The 21,384-nt window shown below is 42.9% G+C and overlaps 1 protein-coding gene across 1 annotated transcript; it reads left to right on the forward strand.

The window, feature by feature from the left end:
• Positions 1-15: 15 nt before the first annotated feature.
• PSMA3 (proteasome 20S subunit alpha 3) lies at positions 16-10,211 on the forward strand. Its single transcript, XM_063159723.1, has 11 exons — positions 16-78; positions 980-1,062; positions 1,490-1,613; positions 3,431-3,532; positions 3,626-3,699; positions 4,254-4,326; positions 5,255-5,320; positions 7,859-7,905; positions 9,396-9,463; positions 9,609-9,673; positions 10,023-10,211. Exons 1-11 carry the CDS (start codon positions 58-60, stop codon positions 10,065-10,067), a joined length of 768 nt encoding a protein of 255 aa, XP_063015793.1. The 5' UTR covers positions 16-57; the 3' UTR covers positions 10,068-10,211.
• Positions 10,212-21,384: the final 11,173 nt, after the last annotated feature.

A 21,384-nucleotide genomic window follows, 5' to 3' on the forward strand; every position in this document is an offset into this window, starting at 1 on the left:
AATGGGAGCGCGCGTTGCTGGGCGGTGGGCGCGGGACGGGCTGGCAGCGGCGCCGCCATGAGCTCCATCGGCACCGGGGTGAGTGCGGCGTGAGGGGCGGCGGGGCCGGGGCCGCCACGGGCACAGCGCGCCCGCCCGGCCGCCCCCGCCGGCCCCCGCCCCACCCGCGGCCTCACCGGGCCCGCGGCGAGCGCGGCGCGGCGGCTCCGGGGCGCTGCGGGCGGCTGAGTCACTGCGGCCCGGCAGGCCCGGGGAACCGGCGGCGGGGCGGGGCGGGCGCCGGGATAATGCACTGCTTATACTCCTCTATATAATCTACATTATGCATTTAAAATATATTCCTGTGATCCATGCGTTTGAATCAAGTGGGGACTTGCAGGGAAGCAGGGGAGGGACTGTGGATCGGGAGCTGCAGTGATGTGGCAAAGAGCAATGCGGGTACAGAGTGACACAGGGCAAAGTGAGGTTGGATATTGGCAAATAATTCACACCATGAGGGTGCGGGGCCCTGGCACGGGTGCCCACAGCAGCTGGGGCTGCCCTGGAGCCCTGGCAGTGCCCAAGGCCAGCTTGGACAGGGCTTGGGGCTCTCTGGGATGGTGGAAGGTGTCCCTGCCATGGCAGGGGTGGAACTGGGTGATCCCGAGGGTTCCTTCCAACCAAACCACGCTGGGATTCTGTGAAATGTAAAGGCAGACAAATCTCCCGTGGGTTTGGAGTGTTGTGTAATGCTCAGTGATTTCACATCCAGCACTGTGAAATGGCCTCTCCTGGCTTTTTTTCCCTGTGTTCTTCTGTTTCTGTGTCTTATGTGAGAGCTCAGCCTGCTTTGGGGATTTCACACCACCTCTAGCAGTGACAGTCTTGAATTTTTTAAATCAATAGGCTTAATTTTTTAAATGAATAGGTTTAAATGAATCTGAAAATGTTGTGATAATTTGTGGGTTTTTCTTCCTGAGAATTGTGTCTTTTTCTTCAGTATGACCTGTCAGCCTCCACGTTTTCTCCAGATGGCAGAGTGTTCCAAGTGGAATATGCTATGAAAGCTGTGGAGAATAGCAGGTAAGATACAAATGTCTGCATCAAATATTTGCTCTTTTGGCCTCTTTTACAGCAGTGCTGTTGGGCTAGAGAAACATGAGGGTAAAATTGGGGTGGTAAAATGAGTTCTGATCTAAAAACCCATTTTAGGGATGGGAGTGTCTCTGCTCCCTGGAGTGTGTGGGAAGGAATGTTGGGAACTGGAAAGGCAGTGAGATGGATTGCCAGGGTCACCCAGGGCTCTGTCTGCTCCAGAGCAGGATTAGAATCACAATCCCAGGATGATTTTTGGGTTGAAAGGGACCTTTAAGACCATTTTGCACCCCCTTGTTTTCAGTGCTGGAGTTGTGACCAACCTACCTTGGGAGAAATCTTATTTCTTCTGTCTTGATAATTGTCTGTGAAGTATTTTACCTTGTGAGGAACTGACATTTTTCTTGTTTTCCAGTACAGCAATTGGGATAAGATGCAAAGATGGAGTTGTGTTTGGAGTAGAAAAATTGGTGCTGTCCAAGCTCTACGAGGAGGGCTCCAATAAACGCCTCTTCAATGTCGACAGACACGTGGGCATGGTAAGGCACTGCAGAAATTGTGAGGTGACCCCCTCAAAAGGATAAATTTATCAAGCAGAGAATCAAAAATAACTAAATTAAGAAGGTAATGTTAATGTGTCTGTGTATGAAGTCAGAAATGCCAGTGGGTTTTACTGTTTTTTGTTATTTATTCTTTTAAACATACATAAGTAAAATCCAAACTTGAAGTAGAAGACGGAGGCTGTTTGAAATTTTTAGGAATGCTTTTCCAGGTGTTCAGACTTGTGTGTAAGTATAAACACAAGTGTTAAAATGGTGCTTTTTGATACAGTTACCAGATAAGGTGTTTAGGGAAAACATGGTGCATGTGAGGTGGTGGTGGTTTCTTCTCAGCAGTGTGGAAATCACCTGAATTCCCCACAGGTTGGTGTGTGGAGGACAGGGCTGTCCAGAGCAGGTGTGAGAATGGTGCAGGGAGTGCTGCAGTGTGAGAGGAGCTGTGGCTGCAGGGGATGTGCAGCTTTGCTTGGGTTGCTGCAGTCTGGGCAATCAGGAGATGATAATGAATGAAGATAACTTTGGTTATTGGTGTTCCTGGAGGAAAACTCAATACGTGATGGCATTGGCACCTTCAGAGGCTGGGGGGAGATGGGCAGCGTGGGTTGCTCCATGGCAGGGCATGGCTGAGCCCCTGCCAGCTGTGTGAGTGTGTGTGTGTGTGTGTGTGTGTGTGTGTGTGTGTGTGTATTGTGGGTGTGTATTGTGTGTGTGTGCTCTGTGTGAGTGTGTGTGTGTGTGCTGTGTGTGTATTGTGGGTGTGTATTGTGTGTGTGTGCTGTGTGTGTGCTGTGTGTGCTCTGTGTGCTGTGTGTGTGTGTGCTCTGTGTGTGTGCTGTGTGCTGTGTGTGTGCTGGGTGTGTGTGTGTGCTCTGTGTGTGTGTGTGTATTGTGGGTGTGTATTGTGTGTGTGCTCTGTGTGTGTGCTCTGTGTGCTGTGTGTGTGTGCTCTGTGTGAGTGTGTGTGTGTGTGCTGTGTGTGTGGGTGTGTATTGTGTGTGTGTGCTCTGTGTGTGCTCTGTGTGTGCTGTGTGTGCTCTGTGTGTGTGCTCTGTGTGCTGTGTGTATTGTGTGCTGTGTGTGTGTGTGAGCAATTCTGGGTGTGTAAGCAGTTGTGCTGTCTCCCTGCAGGCCATGTGTGTGTCTGTCTGTCTGTGTGTCTGTGTGTCAGAGCAGCTGTGCTCTCCCTGCAGGCCCTGTCTGTCTGTCTGTGTGTGTGCTGAGCTGTTCTCTCCCTGCAGGCCGTGTCTATCTGTCTGTCTGTGTGTGTGCTGAGCTGTGCTCTCCCTGCAGGCCGTGTGTCTGTCTGTCTGTCTGTCTGTCTGTGTGCTGAGCTGTTCTCTCCCTGCAGGCCGTGTCTGTCTGTCTGTCTGTCTGTCTGTGTGCTGAGCTGTGCTCTCCCTGCAGGCCCTGTCTGTCTGTCTGTCTGTCTGTGTGTCAGCAGCTGTTCTCTCCCTGCAGGCCGTGTGTCTGTCTGTCTGTCTGTCTGTGTGCTGAGCTGTTCTCTCCCTGCAGGCCGTGTCTGTCTGTCTGTCTGTCTGTGTGTCTGTCTGTCTGTGTGCTGAGCTGTGCTCTCCCTGCAGGCCCTGTCTGTCTGTCTGTCTGTCTGTGTGTCAGCAGCTGTTCTCTCCCTGCAGGCCGTGTGTCTGTCTGTCTGTCTGTGTGCTGAGCTGTTCTCTCCCTGCAGGCCGTGTCTATCTGTCTGTCTGTCTGTCTGTGTGCTGAGCTGTTCTCTCCCTGCAGGCCGTGTCTGTCTGTCTGTCTGTCTGTCTGTGTGCTGAGCTGTGCTCTCCCTGCAGGCCGTGGCCGGGCTCCTGGCTGACGCGCGTTCCTTGGCAGACATTGCCCGTGAGGAGGCTTCCAACTTCAGGTCTAACTATGGCTATGACATCCCCCTGAAGGTGAGAGGGCAGCTCTCAGGGCTTTTGCCTTTTGTTCTTGACATGAGAATGACATTTTATCCCTTGTTTTATTTTTCCTTTTTCTGCACACAGCACCTTGCAGACAGAGTGGCCATGTACGTGCATGCCTACACCCTGTACAGTGCTGTCAGGCCCTTTGGCTGCAGGTGAGTCTTGCACACACACTCTGTTTGTTTGTAAATAGCTTTTGCTTCCCAGTTGCTGGAGCTGCTCCAGTTGTCTGAGTTCTTTTTGGAACCTGGAATTAGTAACCTACAGTTCCTGTCCTAAAGAATCCCTTCCCTTTCTTTTTGTGTATGTCTGACACCTCAGGTGAGAAATTTATATTCCCATAAGGCTCTGCCAGCCTTCTACAGAGCTGGTTATTTGTCCCAGGTTTTAAAGTTTGAGAGTTTGTGCCAGTCAGTCTGTGCTGAACTTCCCTGTGCAATCCCCTTGCTTGCCCTGACAGAGCAGGGTACAGCTCCTGTGTGACTCTGGTGCAAAGGGCTGATGAACAGAGTCCTGCTGCCAGGTCACTGATCAGTGAAATGCTTCTGGCAACGTGCAGGTGCTGCTGTGAGGCAAATTGCTCAACAGTGTAGGAGGACAGGAGGAGTTCTGCTCCAGGAATGGTGTAGGAAATCCAAGCTGGTGTGGTCTCTCTAGTTCTGTGTGTGTTGGTGCAAGGAAAGGTTTTAATTTCTCTTTTCTCCTCCAGTTTCATGTTGGGGTCCTATGATAGTGATGATGGTGCACAACTGTACATGATTGATCCATCAGGAGTTTCATACGTGAGTGTGTCAAAAATATTTCCATCTTAGCATAAATTCCTTTTCTAGTTGGGAAAATAGTGAGTGTTGGTCCTAAAGAGCTGCTGTTGTTTTCTCCTTTTGCCTCAGGAGATCTCTGCTGAATCACTGCTGCCCCTTTGCACATCCTTGCTAAACAGACATTGTGTATTTCTTCCAAGTGCAGCTGGGAAATGAGTTTAAAGCTTGTCTGTCAGAAATTGGGAGTTCATGCCCGTGGCTGTGTCCAGTGAGAGCTCCCATGCCCTGCTCCAGAAAGGCAAGAAGTGCAGTGATGCCCCTTCTCTGAATGCTTCAGCTAAGAGAGGGCTGCTCCTCTGGCACTGCCTGCCAGCAGCAAACCAAAGCAAAACAGAATTGTTATTAATTGTTGTTAGTGCTGCATTTTCAGCTGTGTGTTACACACAGGTCAATGCACACTCTTACTGCTGGATTTCCTAAAATTTTCTTGCAGTATATCCAGTACTATGGCTGTTGAGAGAAATAGAAATGTTTAATTTTTATGTGTTTACACTCAAATACATTTAGGTGGGTTTAGCTTGGGGTTTGCTTGGATCCTGTAGAACTTCTGTAGCTCATATTTAACTTCTCTCTTCAAACTAATTCTAGTTCATTCTTCCATTTTTGTAACAGCAATTAAAAAAACCTATTACAACATTTTGAGCTGATAAATTTCTTTCCAGGAATTACTGAACACTTTTTTTATCAATAGTGGTGGTACTGATGTAGTAATTGGACTCTATTCAACAATTTGGGGATGTGCCCCAAGACAGAACAATACCAAGGTTTTTTTGGCCTCTCATTATGAGTAAGGTGGGGTTGTCATGTGCTAAGTGACAGTAAGAGGTGTAGAGGGTCTGGTACTTAATTACATTTTAATATTGTTTATTTCTTTTTTTTTGTTTTTTAGGGTTATTGGGGTTGTGCCATTGGTAAAGCCAGGCAGGCTGCAAAAACAGAGATAGAAAAACTCCAGGTATGGTGTAACAGTGTTGTGCTGTCTCAAGACAAATATTCCTGCCTTACCATGTTACCTTTTGGGTGCCTGAAATACATAAAATGCAGGAGAAGCAGGTGAAATATTTTCTTGTACATTTGCCAGTGAGCCAAGTGAGTCAATATAAAAGTATAAATGAGTTTTTAATTCTGAATGAAAACCATAGGGCAGCATTGTGCAGGGTGCTGTATTTATTTTTTCTCAAAGGTTTCAGATGATTCTTCTGTTTAACAAGTTCACAAAGGCTGCTCTTGCTAAGGACAAACTGGTCTGTGGAGAGAAGACAACCAAAAAGTATTGAAGTATGCTTTTAGCTGATTGAAATTATTTTAGAATCTTAAAAGATTTCTGTTTTCCTCATGTGTTTTAACATCTGACACCCTTGGAGACAACATGGAACCAAATCCTTCTCCTGGTCTGTCTCATGAAGTTATGTGATAAAATATAAATATATTTTTGGCCTGCAGAGGGATGTCACAGCTGTTCAAGGAAAGGTTCAGAGTTTATATGATTGTTATAATTTTAAGAATAGCCTATTTATGGTGCTTTAGCATCATGACTGAAAAACTACAGGAAAAATGAGAATATTCTAGACTTGATTCACTCAGTTTTGAATACCAAATGAAAGGTGAGAGGCCTGCATGATCATTTGATCTTTATACTGGAATTGTGGCACCTGGGAAATCATCATTTCACTTCCTGTGTGTGCACATTGGTAACACACACATTACTCCAAATAGTTCATTTTCTGTTTGTGCAGTGCTGAAATTTTCCAAAACTTGTGCAGTTTCTGCTGTGAATTCCTGGACCTGGACAGCAGAGCTGTGAATGCACACTGTAGCAGAGGTGTGGCCCAGGCCCTGCTGAGGTGATCATGTAGGGGCTCCCCAGTAATGAAGTGTGGGATCCTGCCCCAGCTCTGTGGGGTCAGTCCAGCCCCACCTGCCCAGAAATTTTGTCCACTGTGGACTGGGCAGGTTTGCAGGTCACAGCTGGTTTGGACAAGGTGAATTTGTCAAAGCTAAGGTGGGAAAACCACAAGTAGAGAAGGTTTTGTGGGGTGATCCAGCTGATGGCCAGCTAGGATTTGTTTGTTGGGAGAGATGAGTGCAGGTGGAAAGGGAGAGGCAAGCAGGGAGTCAGGACTTTATCCCTGCCTTGGGGGACTGCAGAGCAGCTCTGGCTGGGGAGGATACACTCTGTGAAACTCTGAGGGGGCAAGAAGAACACCCTGCATTGATCACATCCTTTGCATTTCATGTCTGCAAACTCAGCTGTGGGAAAACTTGTAGTTGTGCAGAGACTGCTTTAATCTCCTCATCTCTGCAGCTCTGATACTGTTACAAGTTTTTGATACATGGACAAGATCATGATTAACTCCTGGGATAAAACTGCTCACATTGTTTGCTTTCATTGTCTGCAGAATTAACATACCTGGGATGGGAAAAGGATAATGGCAGAAATTAAATTGACTTCAGTTTTCTTTTTTGTAAACATGCATGACAGTAGTAGAGCTTTGGGTTTCCTGTTTGACTGCTCACTTTATATGCATGAATATTCATCATTTAAATGTTTGTGTGACACAAGTTACATTTCTGTTCTGGACTGAGTGTCACAAAGGCAGTGGCTCTCTGTTCAGGGAATTCTCCAGATGGGATTGTGATGGCACATCTGTCTGACCAGGCATGGGCATTTCTTCTGTGCCTGTTGCTTCACCCCAGAAAGGGCTGTGACATTCCACATGAACCCTTGTCATCTTAATCCCTTCACCAGTGCCTTACAACTGCCTGCCACACAGAGAGTTTGAAAATGTTTTGGGAATGGGAAGAGATGGTAAATTGCATTAATGAAATATAGGAAAATATATTACTGCTTCATAGACCAGAAAAGTTGAGCTATAAAACACAAGTTTATTATGTCCTGGAAATTTGCACCAGCCTTTGTTCTGATGAACTGTGAAGCTGCCAAAAAACTGAGAAAATGTGAAATGAGATGCTGATGCCTTGCTCAGGCAGGCAGTTGGTTGTAAAACAATATTCTCCTCTTGGGGCATTACTTAAAACCCAAAATGACTTGCATAAAATGTTGGTAAGACCACAAGTATTCCTGTGCTGCCTAGAAGGAATGCCCATATTCCATGTGAATATATTGTGGCTATTTTATATCAGTTGAGCATAAAGCATCCAGGAACAAGCCAAGCTTTGAGGATGCCAGCATCACCAGTGTAGCTGCTAAGATTTCAGCTGATGAGTGCTTTAAACTGGGAAATTTCCAAGTAGTTTTATTTTCCTAGAATCTTTCAGTTGTAAGATTCTTCCCAGGAAGAATGACTTGCATAGAGCAGGCTGGAAGATGCATTGTAGAGAAGAAATTTAGTTTTGGCTTTTTCTGTTCCTTTGACTACTGAACATGAAAAAAAGCTCATCAGGCACATGCACAGCCTCTCCTGTTCTGACTCTGTGGAAGATTTATATTTTTTTATTAAAAATCTCATCTCTGTATGTCTTTGGCCTGCAGATGAAGGAGATGACGTGCCGTGATGTTGTTAAAGAAGTTGCAAAAATGTAAGTCTGCAACCTGTTTTTCCAACTTGACAAAAATCCAGCCTGGTGAGCTTGCTTTGGTTTCAAACTGAGGCTGTTCCTTTTCAATTGGGTGTTGTGTGTTGAAATGTCTGACTCTAATCCCTGGTTTTAAAATATTTAAACCAAGTGACAGATGAAGGGCAACTTCTTGGTGTGCTGCTTCTGAAGTAGGAGTTGTTTGAACAATGACCTGGTGCTTCAGAGAGGAGCTGCCCACAAGTGATGCTGAGATCTTGGACCCAGCCTGAAAAAAAGACTCAAATGCTTTGGAAAGAAGCAAACTAGAACTTTTTTAAAGGACTATATTCAGTATAGATTTATTATCATTAGACATATAAAAATAATTTCTGATAATGAGAATAACTTCTGTTCTAGTTCTGCTTCAGCTCAAACTCAGCAGTGGCTCTAGACAGGCTCCTGTTTCACAGCTCAAATTCAGCTCCTTATTAGCACTGAGCAAGATAGCAAAGATTTTAATAACTTTTAAACCTAAAATAGTAGGCACAGTCCAGAGCAGTGATTTCTTCAGGAGCCTGTGAAGGTGGCAGAAGGTTTGTAACCAGCTGAAAGGTGAGAAAGGCCTGGAGATCACCTCAGCTAGCAGACAGAGGGGTCTGTAAGCACAGAGGGGAATTTTCCTGGACACCAGTTCCACTTCAGTCTTTACATTTGTTTCACAATAATTCCACTGAAAGTGCTGCTGAAGGTGTCCTGCCTTCCTCCACTGTCTCCAAGGTTTCCACATTGGATAGGAATTGCTGGTATTTTTCACCTTCTGACTTAGTGCTTCCTGAAGCAAATTAAGAAATACAAAATACAGGCTTCTTAAACAGTGAAGCCACAGGTTATTGTGAGTCCTGCTGTTTGGAGTGTCTCAGCCCAGAATTGTTCCAGTTTGTTTGCATGTTCTGCCACAGGATGAATCAAATCAGTTTTGTTATTGCAGTGTTACCATTTCTGTCCCACAGGCTGCTGGCACTGTGTGTGCTGTGATACCACTTGGGAGTTTCAATTCCCATTTCCATGTTTGCCATGAGCACCACACTGGAAATCTTCTGTACAGATTAGACACAAGATACTGTGCCTGATTTGGGATTTAGTGTTAAGTGTAAAGTGCAGTAGGGTTTGCAGGGGAAATGCAGGACACTCCAAGCTGCATTAGAACTGGTCTAGCAGAAGCAGGCAGTGATGATGCAGCCTTGGTTCTGCAGCATCTAAATCTTCATGTTTGTTCCAGTTAAGGCAACTTGGACATCTCAACTTGCATCTTGCTGTAATGATTTAAGGTGTTGTTAGATTAGCAGTTAAGCTTGGAAAATTCTCTGATGGTTTTTGGTGGGGGAGGAGGCACAGGGAGAGCTTCTATTAATCATGAGAATACTTGAACAGAAGAAATCTGGGACAGGAACAAAGTATATTTAGCCTGTTGGTCAGTCTGTTCTAATCTGTTCTTTGTCTGTTCCTTTCAGAATCTACATAGTTCACGATGAAGTAAAGGATAAAGCTTTTGAGCTGGAACTCAGCTGGGTTGGAGAAAGTAATGCATTTCTATAATTTCTATAAGCACTCCAGAAAATTTATAACTTTTTGTAACTAAAGCAAAAACATTGCTTCTTAAAATTCGCTCTGTATGTCAGGTCCTCGTGTGAATTGTAATTCAGACATATTCTTTTTATTGGCAGTAACCAATGGAAAACATGAAATTGTTCCCAAAGACATCAGAGAAGAAGCAGAAAAATATGCCAAGGTGAGTTATGACTTTGGTGTTGTTGCAGTGCTTCAGTGTCAAACTGCTGAGCTGCCTGGAAAATGTATCATCCCACATCCCTCAGTGTGAGCTGGGTTATGGGAAGGGACAGGAGGGGAGGCTACAGTGTAACCCAGGATGGTTCTGCTCTCAGAAACTGTTAATTCACAGCCTGCCACAAGTGGGGTCTTTCTCCTTTAAAGGTCAATGTACTGATGGGAACTGTGCTGCCTGCAAGGGTTTGGGTCTGTGAGAGGGGTGTGAGGCTGCAGCAAACTCATTGTGTTTATTGCAGGCTGAATTAGAAAACAACTGTTAGACTATAATTCTACTTTCTTTTTTTAAACAGGAATCTTTGAAAGAGGAAGATGAGTCAGATGATGACAATATGTAACACATTGTTACTCCAAAACAAGTCCAACTTTTCTTATCTTAGAGCAGGTTTGTTTATAATGCATTATGCATGGGATGCTGTTGTGTTCTTGTTGGAAGAAACCAACTGACCAACTTGCACTAATAAATTTTCCATTTTAGTGTCTGTTAGCTTTTATTTCAAAATGTATAGGCCAGCAACTGTATCTAAGGAGAAAAAAAGGAAAGACATTATCAGGCTGCTGTTGCTTCCTAAGCACTCCATTTGAGCCAGGCAATGCACAGAAAAACAATCTGTTTATACACCAGCCAAGTCTCTTGTTAATGCTGCATAGTTTAATATTAAAAATTAGCACTCTGCTCTTCCTTGATTAACCAGCAGCACAATGTGCAGTTTGTGCACAGCCAGTCTGTGCCTGCTCTTGGCAGAGATGAGGACAGGGCCAGCTCCAGCAGCAGGTGCCAGTTTAGGGTGATGTGCACAGCTCACAGCCCCTAACAGCCTATGCAACGACAGGAGTGCAGCTAAAGGAATGTTAATCTGAAGTACTCAGCCCAGGCTTAGTGGAGAAGTAGGAGGAATTAAAAACTAATTCAATTTAAAACAGTGCTTGTGTTAAGTTCTAAAGCTGTGAGATCTATTAAGCAATGTAATTGGAATTAATGCTTGAAGAGGCAAACTATTTTTAAACTCTTTTATTCAGCTGTAGTTAATCTTAACACACTTCTGAATCAGCTTCATCAATTGTTGACCTTTCCAGAAGAGAAAAACAAGCTTTGCTGCTGTCATTCCCCACTTCCTAGGAAAACAGGCTGCCTGTTCTAGTCGCTTCAAACTTTTGAAACAGCAGATGGGGCTGGGAACAGCCTGGTCTGGTGGAGGGGGACCCTGCCCATGGCAAGGGAGAGCAATGAGATGATCTCTCAGCTCCATTCTGACCCATATGATTCTGTAAGGTAATACACTGCTCTGTTCACCACCTTACAACTCAGTTAAATTTTGTAGTCTTGTTTGTACATGCAGTTAAAAATTCTAATGTCCCTGCTTATCTAAAATGCATACTTGTGTAATGAATCAAACTCCTCAGTTTAGGACTGCACACTCATATTCACCAGCCCTAAAAACAGCTTTCCCTTACAGGTTGATTTTTACAGAGTTAGTTTGGAAAATACCTGGCCTTCTCCAGTCTCCTTTGTACCAGGATTACAGAGCAGCTTCTATTTCCTTTTTGTGACATGGGAAGGGCAGCAGAGGGAGGTGGCTCTGACTGTGTCACTTCAGGCTCCCCGAGCTCCTGTGGGACAGAAGGGGGCAGGACAGGCAGCCTCTGTCAGTGCCACCTCCTGAGGCAGCAGAGCAGCTGCTGCACTGAGTCAGCAGTGGAATTCCTGGAATTCCAGGGCTCCAGAATGAATTTACTACTGCAGCTTCCTGCTGACTCAGCTCCTGCAGTCACAGGCCAGGGCCAGTCAGGAAACTCCTCAGCACCTTAAAGCATCAGCTGAGGTGACCTGCCACTGCTGGCAATGGCAGCAGGGAAGTTGCTGATTCTGTTCCTAAAATCACAATATTCTGAGTTGGAAGGGAGCCAGAAGGATCATCAGAGCCTTGGTTTGGTGAGTTTGGTGCTTGTAGCACACACTGTGAGCTGCTAAAGGGACTGAAGGTTGTCCTTGTGTGGCCACACCACCCATCCACGCCTCTGATCCTTTCAGTGACAGCCACTCAGAGCTGGGGACAGGAGCTGGAACCACCCACAGCCACATTTCAGGCACAGTGAGAAGAGCAGGACCAGCTGTGCATATTTAAAAGAAAAAATTGAAGGAATATGAAGAGCTACGAGGTGCACAGCCACCTACTTGCTTATCCAAAATCTCCAAATAACTACTTCTTGGAGAACATGGCAATCTAAAAAGCTCCTTTGAGGATCAACACTTAATTTTTCTGTACCTTTACACCACAAGCAAAAAGTCCCATGAAAAGCAATTTCAAGAGGCTGTACATGCAAAGTGCTCCCCAGTGTCTTGCCTGTCATGGCAAAGTTTAGTTAATACCAAGGTTATTACTGTCAGATTATTTTCCAAATTTAATCATTAATTTACCAGAGTATAGACTCAGCCTGTTGATGAAAATTTTATGGTAAGGAAAAAAACCTACTTTCATTTTCACTGACTGCAGATGGGGAAAGAAAAAAATGAGCATTAGAAAGAGGGAGGGTCAAAGAGGAAAGAGAAAACCAGCAGAATTCTTTTTGATCACAGGTTCAGCATTGCTTCCTCTTGTCAGCAAGGCCCAGGAACATTAGAACAGATTTCTAGCCCAACTCATTCCAGCAGAAAACTACTGCAACTCCCCTGTGACAGCTATTTTTGTAACCCTGCAGTTCCATGAGGCAACCACACTGTATTTAACAAGTAACTCATTAATTTTAGTCACTTGCAAATTAACTAATTATACAGTAGTGCATTAGTCATCATAATGTTTCAGTAATTTAGTCCACAGCTGATAGGCTAAACAGAAACTTCAATGAGTTTTGCTACTGACAATCATTTACTTGTTGCTGTGTCAAACACTGCAGTTGAGAAGGGGAAGAAATGTTTAAAAAAGAAGGAAGTGGCTGCTATGGCCACACTGACCAAATGAACTAAAAATGCAGTGGGACAGCAAAACATGATTAAACTTTAATTTATGTTGAGGACCATTTTATTCTTAATAGATGGAGCTGTCTGAAGGAAGTCACTTGGTGAACAAGTTCCAGAAAGGCTCAAGCTGGATCTGAGATTATTTAGGTGACAATTAGATCTGTTCCAGAACAAGACAAAAGAACATTAAATTGCAAACAACCAAAAAACTGATATTTAGCAGAGGCTCTCTTTTAACTACAGGACTAGGGGGGGAAATCTGGCTGTATTATAGATGCTCCCATATCCTGCAGGCTTAACCAACATCTAAGGACAGGAGTTTGATTTAAGCCCAGAGAACAACACCTGCTCAGGCAGCCAAGGTTTGAAAGGCAGCATGCATTCCTACAGAAGGAAGGCTTGGATCCCCTTCCCTAAAATTAAAATTAGCTTTTGCAGCTGGCTTGAAAATGGTCAATTTTAACTTCAGTGTAACTAAAATGTAGAAATGCTTTGCAAGGCAAACAAATGGTAGGGTGAAATCTTCTGAATTAGAGATGTGAGCAAGAGGCGAGTCTGAGAGTCTTGCTGGGTTATTTCTGCCCAAAGCACTGGGAAGTTCCAGATCTAAAGATAGCAGAAAAGCAGCACTGCTTCCTCCAGGCTCCACAAGTAACCTACTTTGTCCTACTCTGGCCATTTATGGGAACACATCAGACAGCACAAAGTTCAATTCCCACTTGGAATGCAGAACTCCAGTCCTTGCTGTGCTGAAACACTGCAGGGTTTCAGTGGGGTGTTCTTGCTCAGGACCCAAAGCACGGGGCTGACAGGGCAGCAGGAAGGAAGAGGCTACAGCCCAAATCATCCCTGAGCTCCAAGTCATCCCTCCACCCAAGGAGTGTTTCAGAAGCTCAGATCCAAGGATGATACAAGAGCAGCCTGTTCAGTGAGATGCTTCCTCCTCCCCAAGTCTCTCACATCCACTGGCTGTTACTCAGCACCTGATGAATCACTACTCTGCTGTTTATTGAGGCTGGATATGTCACATTCCTGGTACAATTATTTACTCAGCAAGTCCACATACAGCAGCTTGGCTCAAGGAAATTAAGAAGGGGACTAGGTGAACTGCAGGTGACAAATGACAAAACTACAGGCTCCAGTATCTGGTTATTTTATCCATCTCCATGACTGCACCAGGGCAGATTTTAGAATATGAAAGTGCACTTGCAGAGTTCAAAAAACAACTTTAGGCTATTGCATCAAGATAATTAATTTTATGCTACTCTAATAAGGCCATAAAAGTTATTGGCTTGGATAATAGCCTCTTTACAACTGCTAGTAGTGCTGATGAAATGATGGCAAGATTGTCAGAAGTAACCCATATATGAAATATTCTGTGTGGCAGACATCCACGAGGCCATCTCCAAAAGAAATCCTACTCATCTGTATTTGGTGCTGACTCTCAGCAAGGAAACTTTCCAAGCAGAACGTGCCTCATGCAGATCTGAAGTATGCCAAGCATTGGGTCATTCATTTGTAACTCCTCAGCACCAAAAATAGCTCCATGGCCTGAGGTTAAAGCCCCACATGCTGAGGGTGTGATGGCCATGTGGAAGCAGCACTGCTGGGATGCTCCTGCCTGTGCAGTCCCAGGCACCCTTAAGGAAGGAGATTTGGAACAACTCCAGGGCTGTTTTGCAAGTCTCTTCCTGAAGATAAAAGCACAGCCACAGAAGGGAACACAAAACAGCCAATTCAGTAATGCATCTCAACGTGACCTTAAAATGAAGTACACAGCTGAAAGATTACAAAGACAAAAAAATAGTTTGGATTGTCATGACAAATTCTGATGCTGTAATTGCACCAAAAATACAGCACAGAGTCTGTTCTCTCCCCCTCATTTTCTTCTTTCAGTTGCATGTCTGTAAGACAAGGACCAGCTTTTCCTCTGCCCACCAGTTCTTCAAGTTGCATGCAGCAAGGAAGTTTCTTCCACTTAAGAACTGAGAGCTATTTTGAGATGCCAACTGCTTGTAACTTTCCTTTCTAGAGCATCTTGCTGCCTATTATGTCTAATTACCCAGAGTTGCAGAAAACAAGTGGTAGCAGAGTTAAGCCTTGCCTGACTGTAAATACATTCTAGTATTTTAGAACACAGGATCTACAACCAAGTTTCCTTTTTCCAGATGGATGCAGCCACCCCCTCACAGTGCTCTTTCATCTTCAGTACATTGCTATTAAAGGACTCTGAAACACTTGTTTAAAAATGGTTCTTAGAGTTGCTGTGCCAACCAAAAATGGACAACTAGAATGAAGCAGGCAGCAGCATCACACAGTTTGTAGTCCAAACACATGCATATCTTCAGATACAGGAAAAAACTAAAATCCCCTCAAGTCTCCCCTAAAAACAGTGTAGGAACTGCCCACTGGTAATACCATTTTAGGCAATGTGATAAAACAAGCCAATCAAAGGTTTAGAAAGAACATGGTGTGCTTTATTGCTGCATAAAATTAGATATCATTTGGTTCACACACTGTCTGCATATCCAACATCAGTTATTAGGATTCCAATTTCACCAGATTAGGAGTAAGTTCAATTATAGTGAATTCACCCAAAAACTGATGCATTCCAAACACACCCACACACCCCCAAAACCCCTCCAAGTGATGCCTAAATATTTGTAAGTTAAAATTCATCTGTTTGTTGGGGTTTTAGAGGAGCAGGAAATCTGCTCCTTTCATTACCTTCAGAAAGAACAGAGAGCTGTTCCACGAGACTGCTTTAACAGGTGACAGGAGCAGCACAGGAAGCAGCAGCTACTTTAGCACAATGTTCAAAGCTCACTTTCAATTCTAACTCCAGGTGCTCCCACAGCCAACAAAGCCCACCAAGGGAGAGCCTATTTCCCCCAAACACTTCTGTGCACATCGGGAACAGAAACAAACCTGAAATGCTGTTTGAGGCTGAAGCAAAATGTACTAAATGTGTTTTCCATCAGTTGGTTTAACAAGAGCTGCTTCCCCCAGCTTGTGTCTACCCTCACACCAGTGTATCCTGTTGTGTATCCTGTTGTTCTGCTTGCAAGGACAAGACAGATCACTCCCACAAATACATCTTCCATTGATCCAGAATAACAAAACCCTCTAAAAAGCCATGTATTTTGCTCTGTCAGAGTTCTGAATGTCACACAGCTCTGTTTAGAGCTGTAGCTAATGAGGTGACACTGCACAGGAGCCCTGCAGGGGAAGGCACATCCCTGAAGGTACCAACTCCAGCAAACAGCACAGTCTGGCAATTAATTAACAGCTTTAGTGTTGATGGGGCAGCCAACTCCCTGGGCACCTGGAAATGAGCTACCTGGAATAACAGCCTCCAAAAACACACACAAATGAAAAATGGCTTTGGAAAAGATGGCTGAGCAGGAAAAAAAAAATAATCAGAATTTAATCACTGGCTGAACTGTAGGTTCTCACCAACAGCAGCTACTTACAGCTCAAAACATTTAATTCAAAAGACTGAAGGCATTAATACTTTTAAGTAAGAATCAATACTGACCAACTGCAGTCTTATTAGCTGAGGCTGAAAAGTAAATTAACCTGCAGTGACTGAAATAATTTGGACAAGCAAAAGCCCTGGAAGAAAGGCCATGCAAGCACTGCCCTCACCAGCTTTCTTTTGCTGAGCAGCCATGCTGAACAGCAGTGCTGCTGCTTCCCTCTCTGTGCCAGGCTGCAGGCTGGCAGTGCCACACAAACTGCAGTGCCACACACACAGAGCTCTGGAGGGTCAGAGGAAGGACTGGGAATCCACAGTCCTGATCCTGCTGGATCACATTGCTCTACACTCTGCATGTGTAACAATAAAGGATTTTAATCAGCAGCTTATCAGTGCTGGCAGGCCTGAGACACCCCTGGTGTGCAGGTGCACCCTGTCCAAGGACTCACCAGCAGTGTAGGACCCTGTTCTTTATCTGCACAAGTATGGAAAGATGCATTTTACTTAAAGTCTGAACCCTGCAAGCCACTTGCACAAGCTTTTTCAGACACTGGTGCATGAGAACATGACTCAAAACCTTTATTTCCTTCTTGGACTTTCATTATATGGCTACTGCTGCAGGAAAAAGTCTTCACAGGAAACAGTGAGGAAAAAAAAATCAGTCTAAAATATAAACCAGCAACAGGTAGGAGAAAAGGATAAACAGGGAAGATTCTTATATATATAATATATATTTATATATGTATTTATATATTATATATAAATACAAACCAGCAACAGGTAGGAGAAAATGATAAGCAAGGAACATTCCTATATATATAAGAATATATATTTATATATGTATTTATATATGATATAGAAATACAAACCAGCAACAGGTAGGAGAAAAGGATAAGATTTATATATTGTATATACACCAGCAACAGGCAGGATAAAAGGATAAGCAGGGAAGATTCTTATATATATATAAGAATATATATTTATATATATATTTATATATTATATAGAAATATAAACCAGCAACAGGTAGGAGAAAAGGATAAACAGGGAAGATTCTTATATATATAAGAATATATATTTATATATGTACTTATATATTATATATAAATACAAACCAGCAACAGGTAGGAGAAAAGGATAAGCAAGGAACATTCTTATATATATATATTTATATATGTATTTATATATTATATAAAAATATAAACCAGCAACAGGTAGGAGAAAAGGATAAGCAGGAAAGATTCTTATATACATAAGAATATATATTTATATATTATATAGAAATACAAACCAGCAACAGGGAGGAGAAAAGGATAAGCAAGGAACATTCTTATATATATAAGAATATATATTTATATATGTATTTAGATATTATATAGAAATATAAACCAGCAACAGGTAGGAGAAAAGGATAAGCAGGAAAGATTCTTATATATATAATATGTATTTATATATGTATTTATATATTATATAGAAATACAAACCAGCAACAGGTAGAATCTTCCATGCTTATCCTTTTATCCTTACTTCAGATTGGCCATGACAGATCACTGAACTCCAGACAAAGAAGAAGAGCCTGAATCTAACAGAGGTAAAGAAATGAATCCAGCCAGTCAGTGCTCTACACCCATTTCAGCTGCCCAGGGTCAGCAGCAAGTCCCACCTGAGCCATGGGCAGCACAGACACCTCTCAGTGAACATTTCCTCCCAGTGGGGTATCACAAGGGGCTGGAAAAGTGACCACACTTGCTACAAAGTAGATCTTAGAAGTTAAATATTTATGGAGGAGTAGCTTCTATTTCAGCATCTTAATTTACTCAAAGACTGCAGCAGGGTTCTTCAAATACAACAGGCAGAACTTCAAAGAGTTTTTCTCCTGCTGGTTTTCATAGCAATGAAATAAGTAATTGCCACTCCCAAAGCCGCATGGGTTTTGCTTTCAAGTTTTACCCTGTACATTTGATTTAGATGGGAGTTTACTAAAGCAGCAGTAATTACAAACCAGAGATTTGACTTTGGTAGGAAGAATACAGACTATTTAGAGATTCAGGTAGAAGTTTAAATGTTTTCCATTTATTTCAAGAACATAAAATATATTCAACCTGTAGATGCGTAACTGTATTTACCAACAAAACTATTCCTTCAATCCTGTAAAAAACATATTTTCTCCCCTTTGAAAGATCAAAACTTTCACAGATAAAGAATTTACATCAGAAATAAGGTTTTCACCTCAGAAGCCAAGAAAAAGGCTGCATGATGCAGAGATAATTTGGAAGCCAGTTAAAAAGCACTGAGAGTTAAAAAAAATTAAATTTACAACGCTGGAATGTTTGATGCACTGATGCAGCCTGAACATGCACAAAATCCATTTCTGGTACTAATCACTGTCTTGTGCCTGCCATGAAAAATGTTACTGACAAAGCCTGAAAGGGAACTAATGACAGGTAGATATAAATATCTGATCCTTCACCTTTACTGCTGGCATCCAAAGTGTTCTTTTGAAAAATATGTAAGAACATTCTCCTGTGAGCAGTGCTACCCAGAACAGTAACTAAATTCTCATTTGACTTCAAGCACCTACTTCAAGTTTTGAAAGACAGGCTGATCACTTGATTGCAGGTGATGACAGAATCCTTTGCCACATCTAAATTCAAGCTGCTGCACAAATCTCCAGCTTCCCTGCAGTGCTGTGCAGTTGTTTTGCAACACTGCATGACTTCCCCAGGATAGCTGTAACTATCCTCACCAACGTGAACGTGTAGTCCTGGGAAATAACACAAGAAATTCAGTGTATTTGTAATCAAATTCCATATCCTGCATCCCTTTATTGACAACAAAACAGAAATTAAACATTTATATTCAGATAACTTAACAGCACTTGCCAAAACATGCAGAAACTGGCTTCAGAATCCATGCTGAAGTAAACCCTGGCAATAAGCATGTAGTTCCTAAATTAGCCAACATTAACATTTGATACAAATATGTCAGTTATCATAAAATTCCATACCAGAAAGAATAAAAATAGCCTCTTACAACACAGCTCTTGTTCTGTCCAAACACAAGATTACCAAATCAGTCTTAAAACAAGGAACATTTTCTGTGTGGCATTCAAAGCTTGCCTGACAGATGTCAGAGCTGGGGGAAGGAGCAGCTCCAGGAGCTGAGAGGGCTCTGATTCCTGCACACCCTGCTCACACCTGCAGCCACAAAGCACAACAAAATCTTTATTTTTTTATTCAGAAATCTTTGTTGTGCACATGGTTTATTCAGGAAACGGGGCTGCTGCTCCCTGGACATCACTGAGGCTGCTGCCAGAGCTGGGCCAGCTGAGCACAGATCCCTTTACTGGTGTTACTGGGAAAAGCAACTGCAAAGTGAGTGTTATTTCTGCAGAGCTGATAGAAATGCCAATTCTGAGATTTTTCTCACACAAATATTTCTGACAGTGCTCTGCATCACAAATAATTCCATCATTACTCATGTCCAGAAGACACTGCACTGCTGTAAAACACCCAAGAAATCAGCACTGAACTTTAGTGAGGAAATGCATCAATTCAGGCCTCCTGAGGGCTGCCAGGCTTTGTGTCTCCAGTGAGAACCCTCCCAAGGCAATGATTAAAATCAGCATGAAGTTATGCTTGAATAATTAAATGGCTAAATAATTAAATGTCCATTATCTGAACTTGAGGACAGGAATGTCCCAGAGCTGGGGAAAATGTAAGTAAGCATTTAACAGGTTTCATTCAAGTTGGTTTGGTTTTTCCCCCCCTCTCACACATGATTATAAAAATGAAGGAAGTTAATTCTGATAGTTTAATTTTTCTGTGACCAGGAAAGGTTTGATATTCCATTTTTACAATCCAGCTATTACTGACTGATCTTTTTGCTGTCAACTTCAAATTTATTGGGATTTTTTTCTCTGTACACATGCACTTCACAACTTCTTACCATGCTCCTCTGAGCAGTTTGCAATCACTTAGGTAATAAAGCTTTGTGGGAAGCATGTGACCTTAGTTTGTACAGAAATACTGCAGTTCCACACAGGCAACACTTCTGCAGATTCTCTGTCTATATAACTACAGAAACACCAAGGAAAAGAGCATTAAAAAAGAACAACAGAAACAGAAATAAAAGCTAAAAGTCTCCTGAACTGCAAAGTCAGAGCAGCACTGTACTTCACTACATAGAGAGAAGCTCAGTGTTAAAATAAGATCTAATATTTTTAATATTTCTACAGGATTTTGGCTGCAATTGTATATGTATTCTGAGTTGTTTTAGCTACAAAAAAATCCAGTGTGTCAAGAGCAGGATGTGATTACTGAACAGAATAAAACCATCTCATTCATCCCAGAAATCTCCTTCCTTTATCTGTGATCTGAAGGAAGCCATGTGCTACATTCAGCAGTTCTGCTGTTCTCATAAAGAGCTGTAAGATACAGAAATTCCTAAATTTGCTTTTTCTTATCCAGTGCCACATGTGTGGAAGACTTTGGGCAAGATTTCTGGAATAAGTTTATTCTGCAACTAATGCACCAAACACATTTTCAAGTGCTTAAGTGGATTATTTTTATTAATTTACTAACAGCCATCACTCAGAATTCCATGTGACCAATGGCCAGTGCCATGCTTACAGTGCCTTAATGCTTTTAATTGTTTTTAAATGAAGAAGCCTTTAATTTGTTCAGGCTAAACTCAAATGCATTTTCCCAGGCAAACCTCCCATGCTGTATCTACAAGACCTTTGGCACTAACAGAGTACAGATAACCCAGCACTGCTGCTTTGAACAGTGATCTAAAAAATGAAATATTTTTACCTCACAGAGTGTCTGTTTACAGAGAGATTAGATCCTAAAGGACTCACTGTGAGTGTCCCACTCTGGAGCTTCTCAGCTGTTAACTCTGTGCAGTGAACACTCCAGGCCATGGTAAAAAGGCTCCAAGTCACCTTCTCTGCTCATTTCTTCCACTCATTCCCAGAGTTTCCCTCCTAGGGTTTGCACAGGGGGATGGGGCACAAAGATCCAGCACAGCCAGGAAGGTTGCAAGTTTCAGAGCTGTTTAACAATGACATTTAGGATGAAAAATTTCAGTACCATGGAGCAACCCTTGAGCCCTGAAGTTCCTATTCCAATGAAAAGATATTTAAATCAAAATCAGATTTTTTTTTTCTTGCCTTGCCAAAAGCACAGTGTTCTCATTCCATCACACCAGACATCAT

This window comes from Melospiza melodia, chromosome 6 (genome assembly GCF_035770615.1).
Source record: "Melospiza melodia melodia isolate bMelMel2 chromosome 6, bMelMel2.pri, whole genome shotgun sequence".
In the NCBI taxonomy this organism is placed as follows: Eukaryota; Metazoa; Chordata; class Aves; order Passeriformes; family Passerellidae; genus Melospiza; species Melospiza melodia.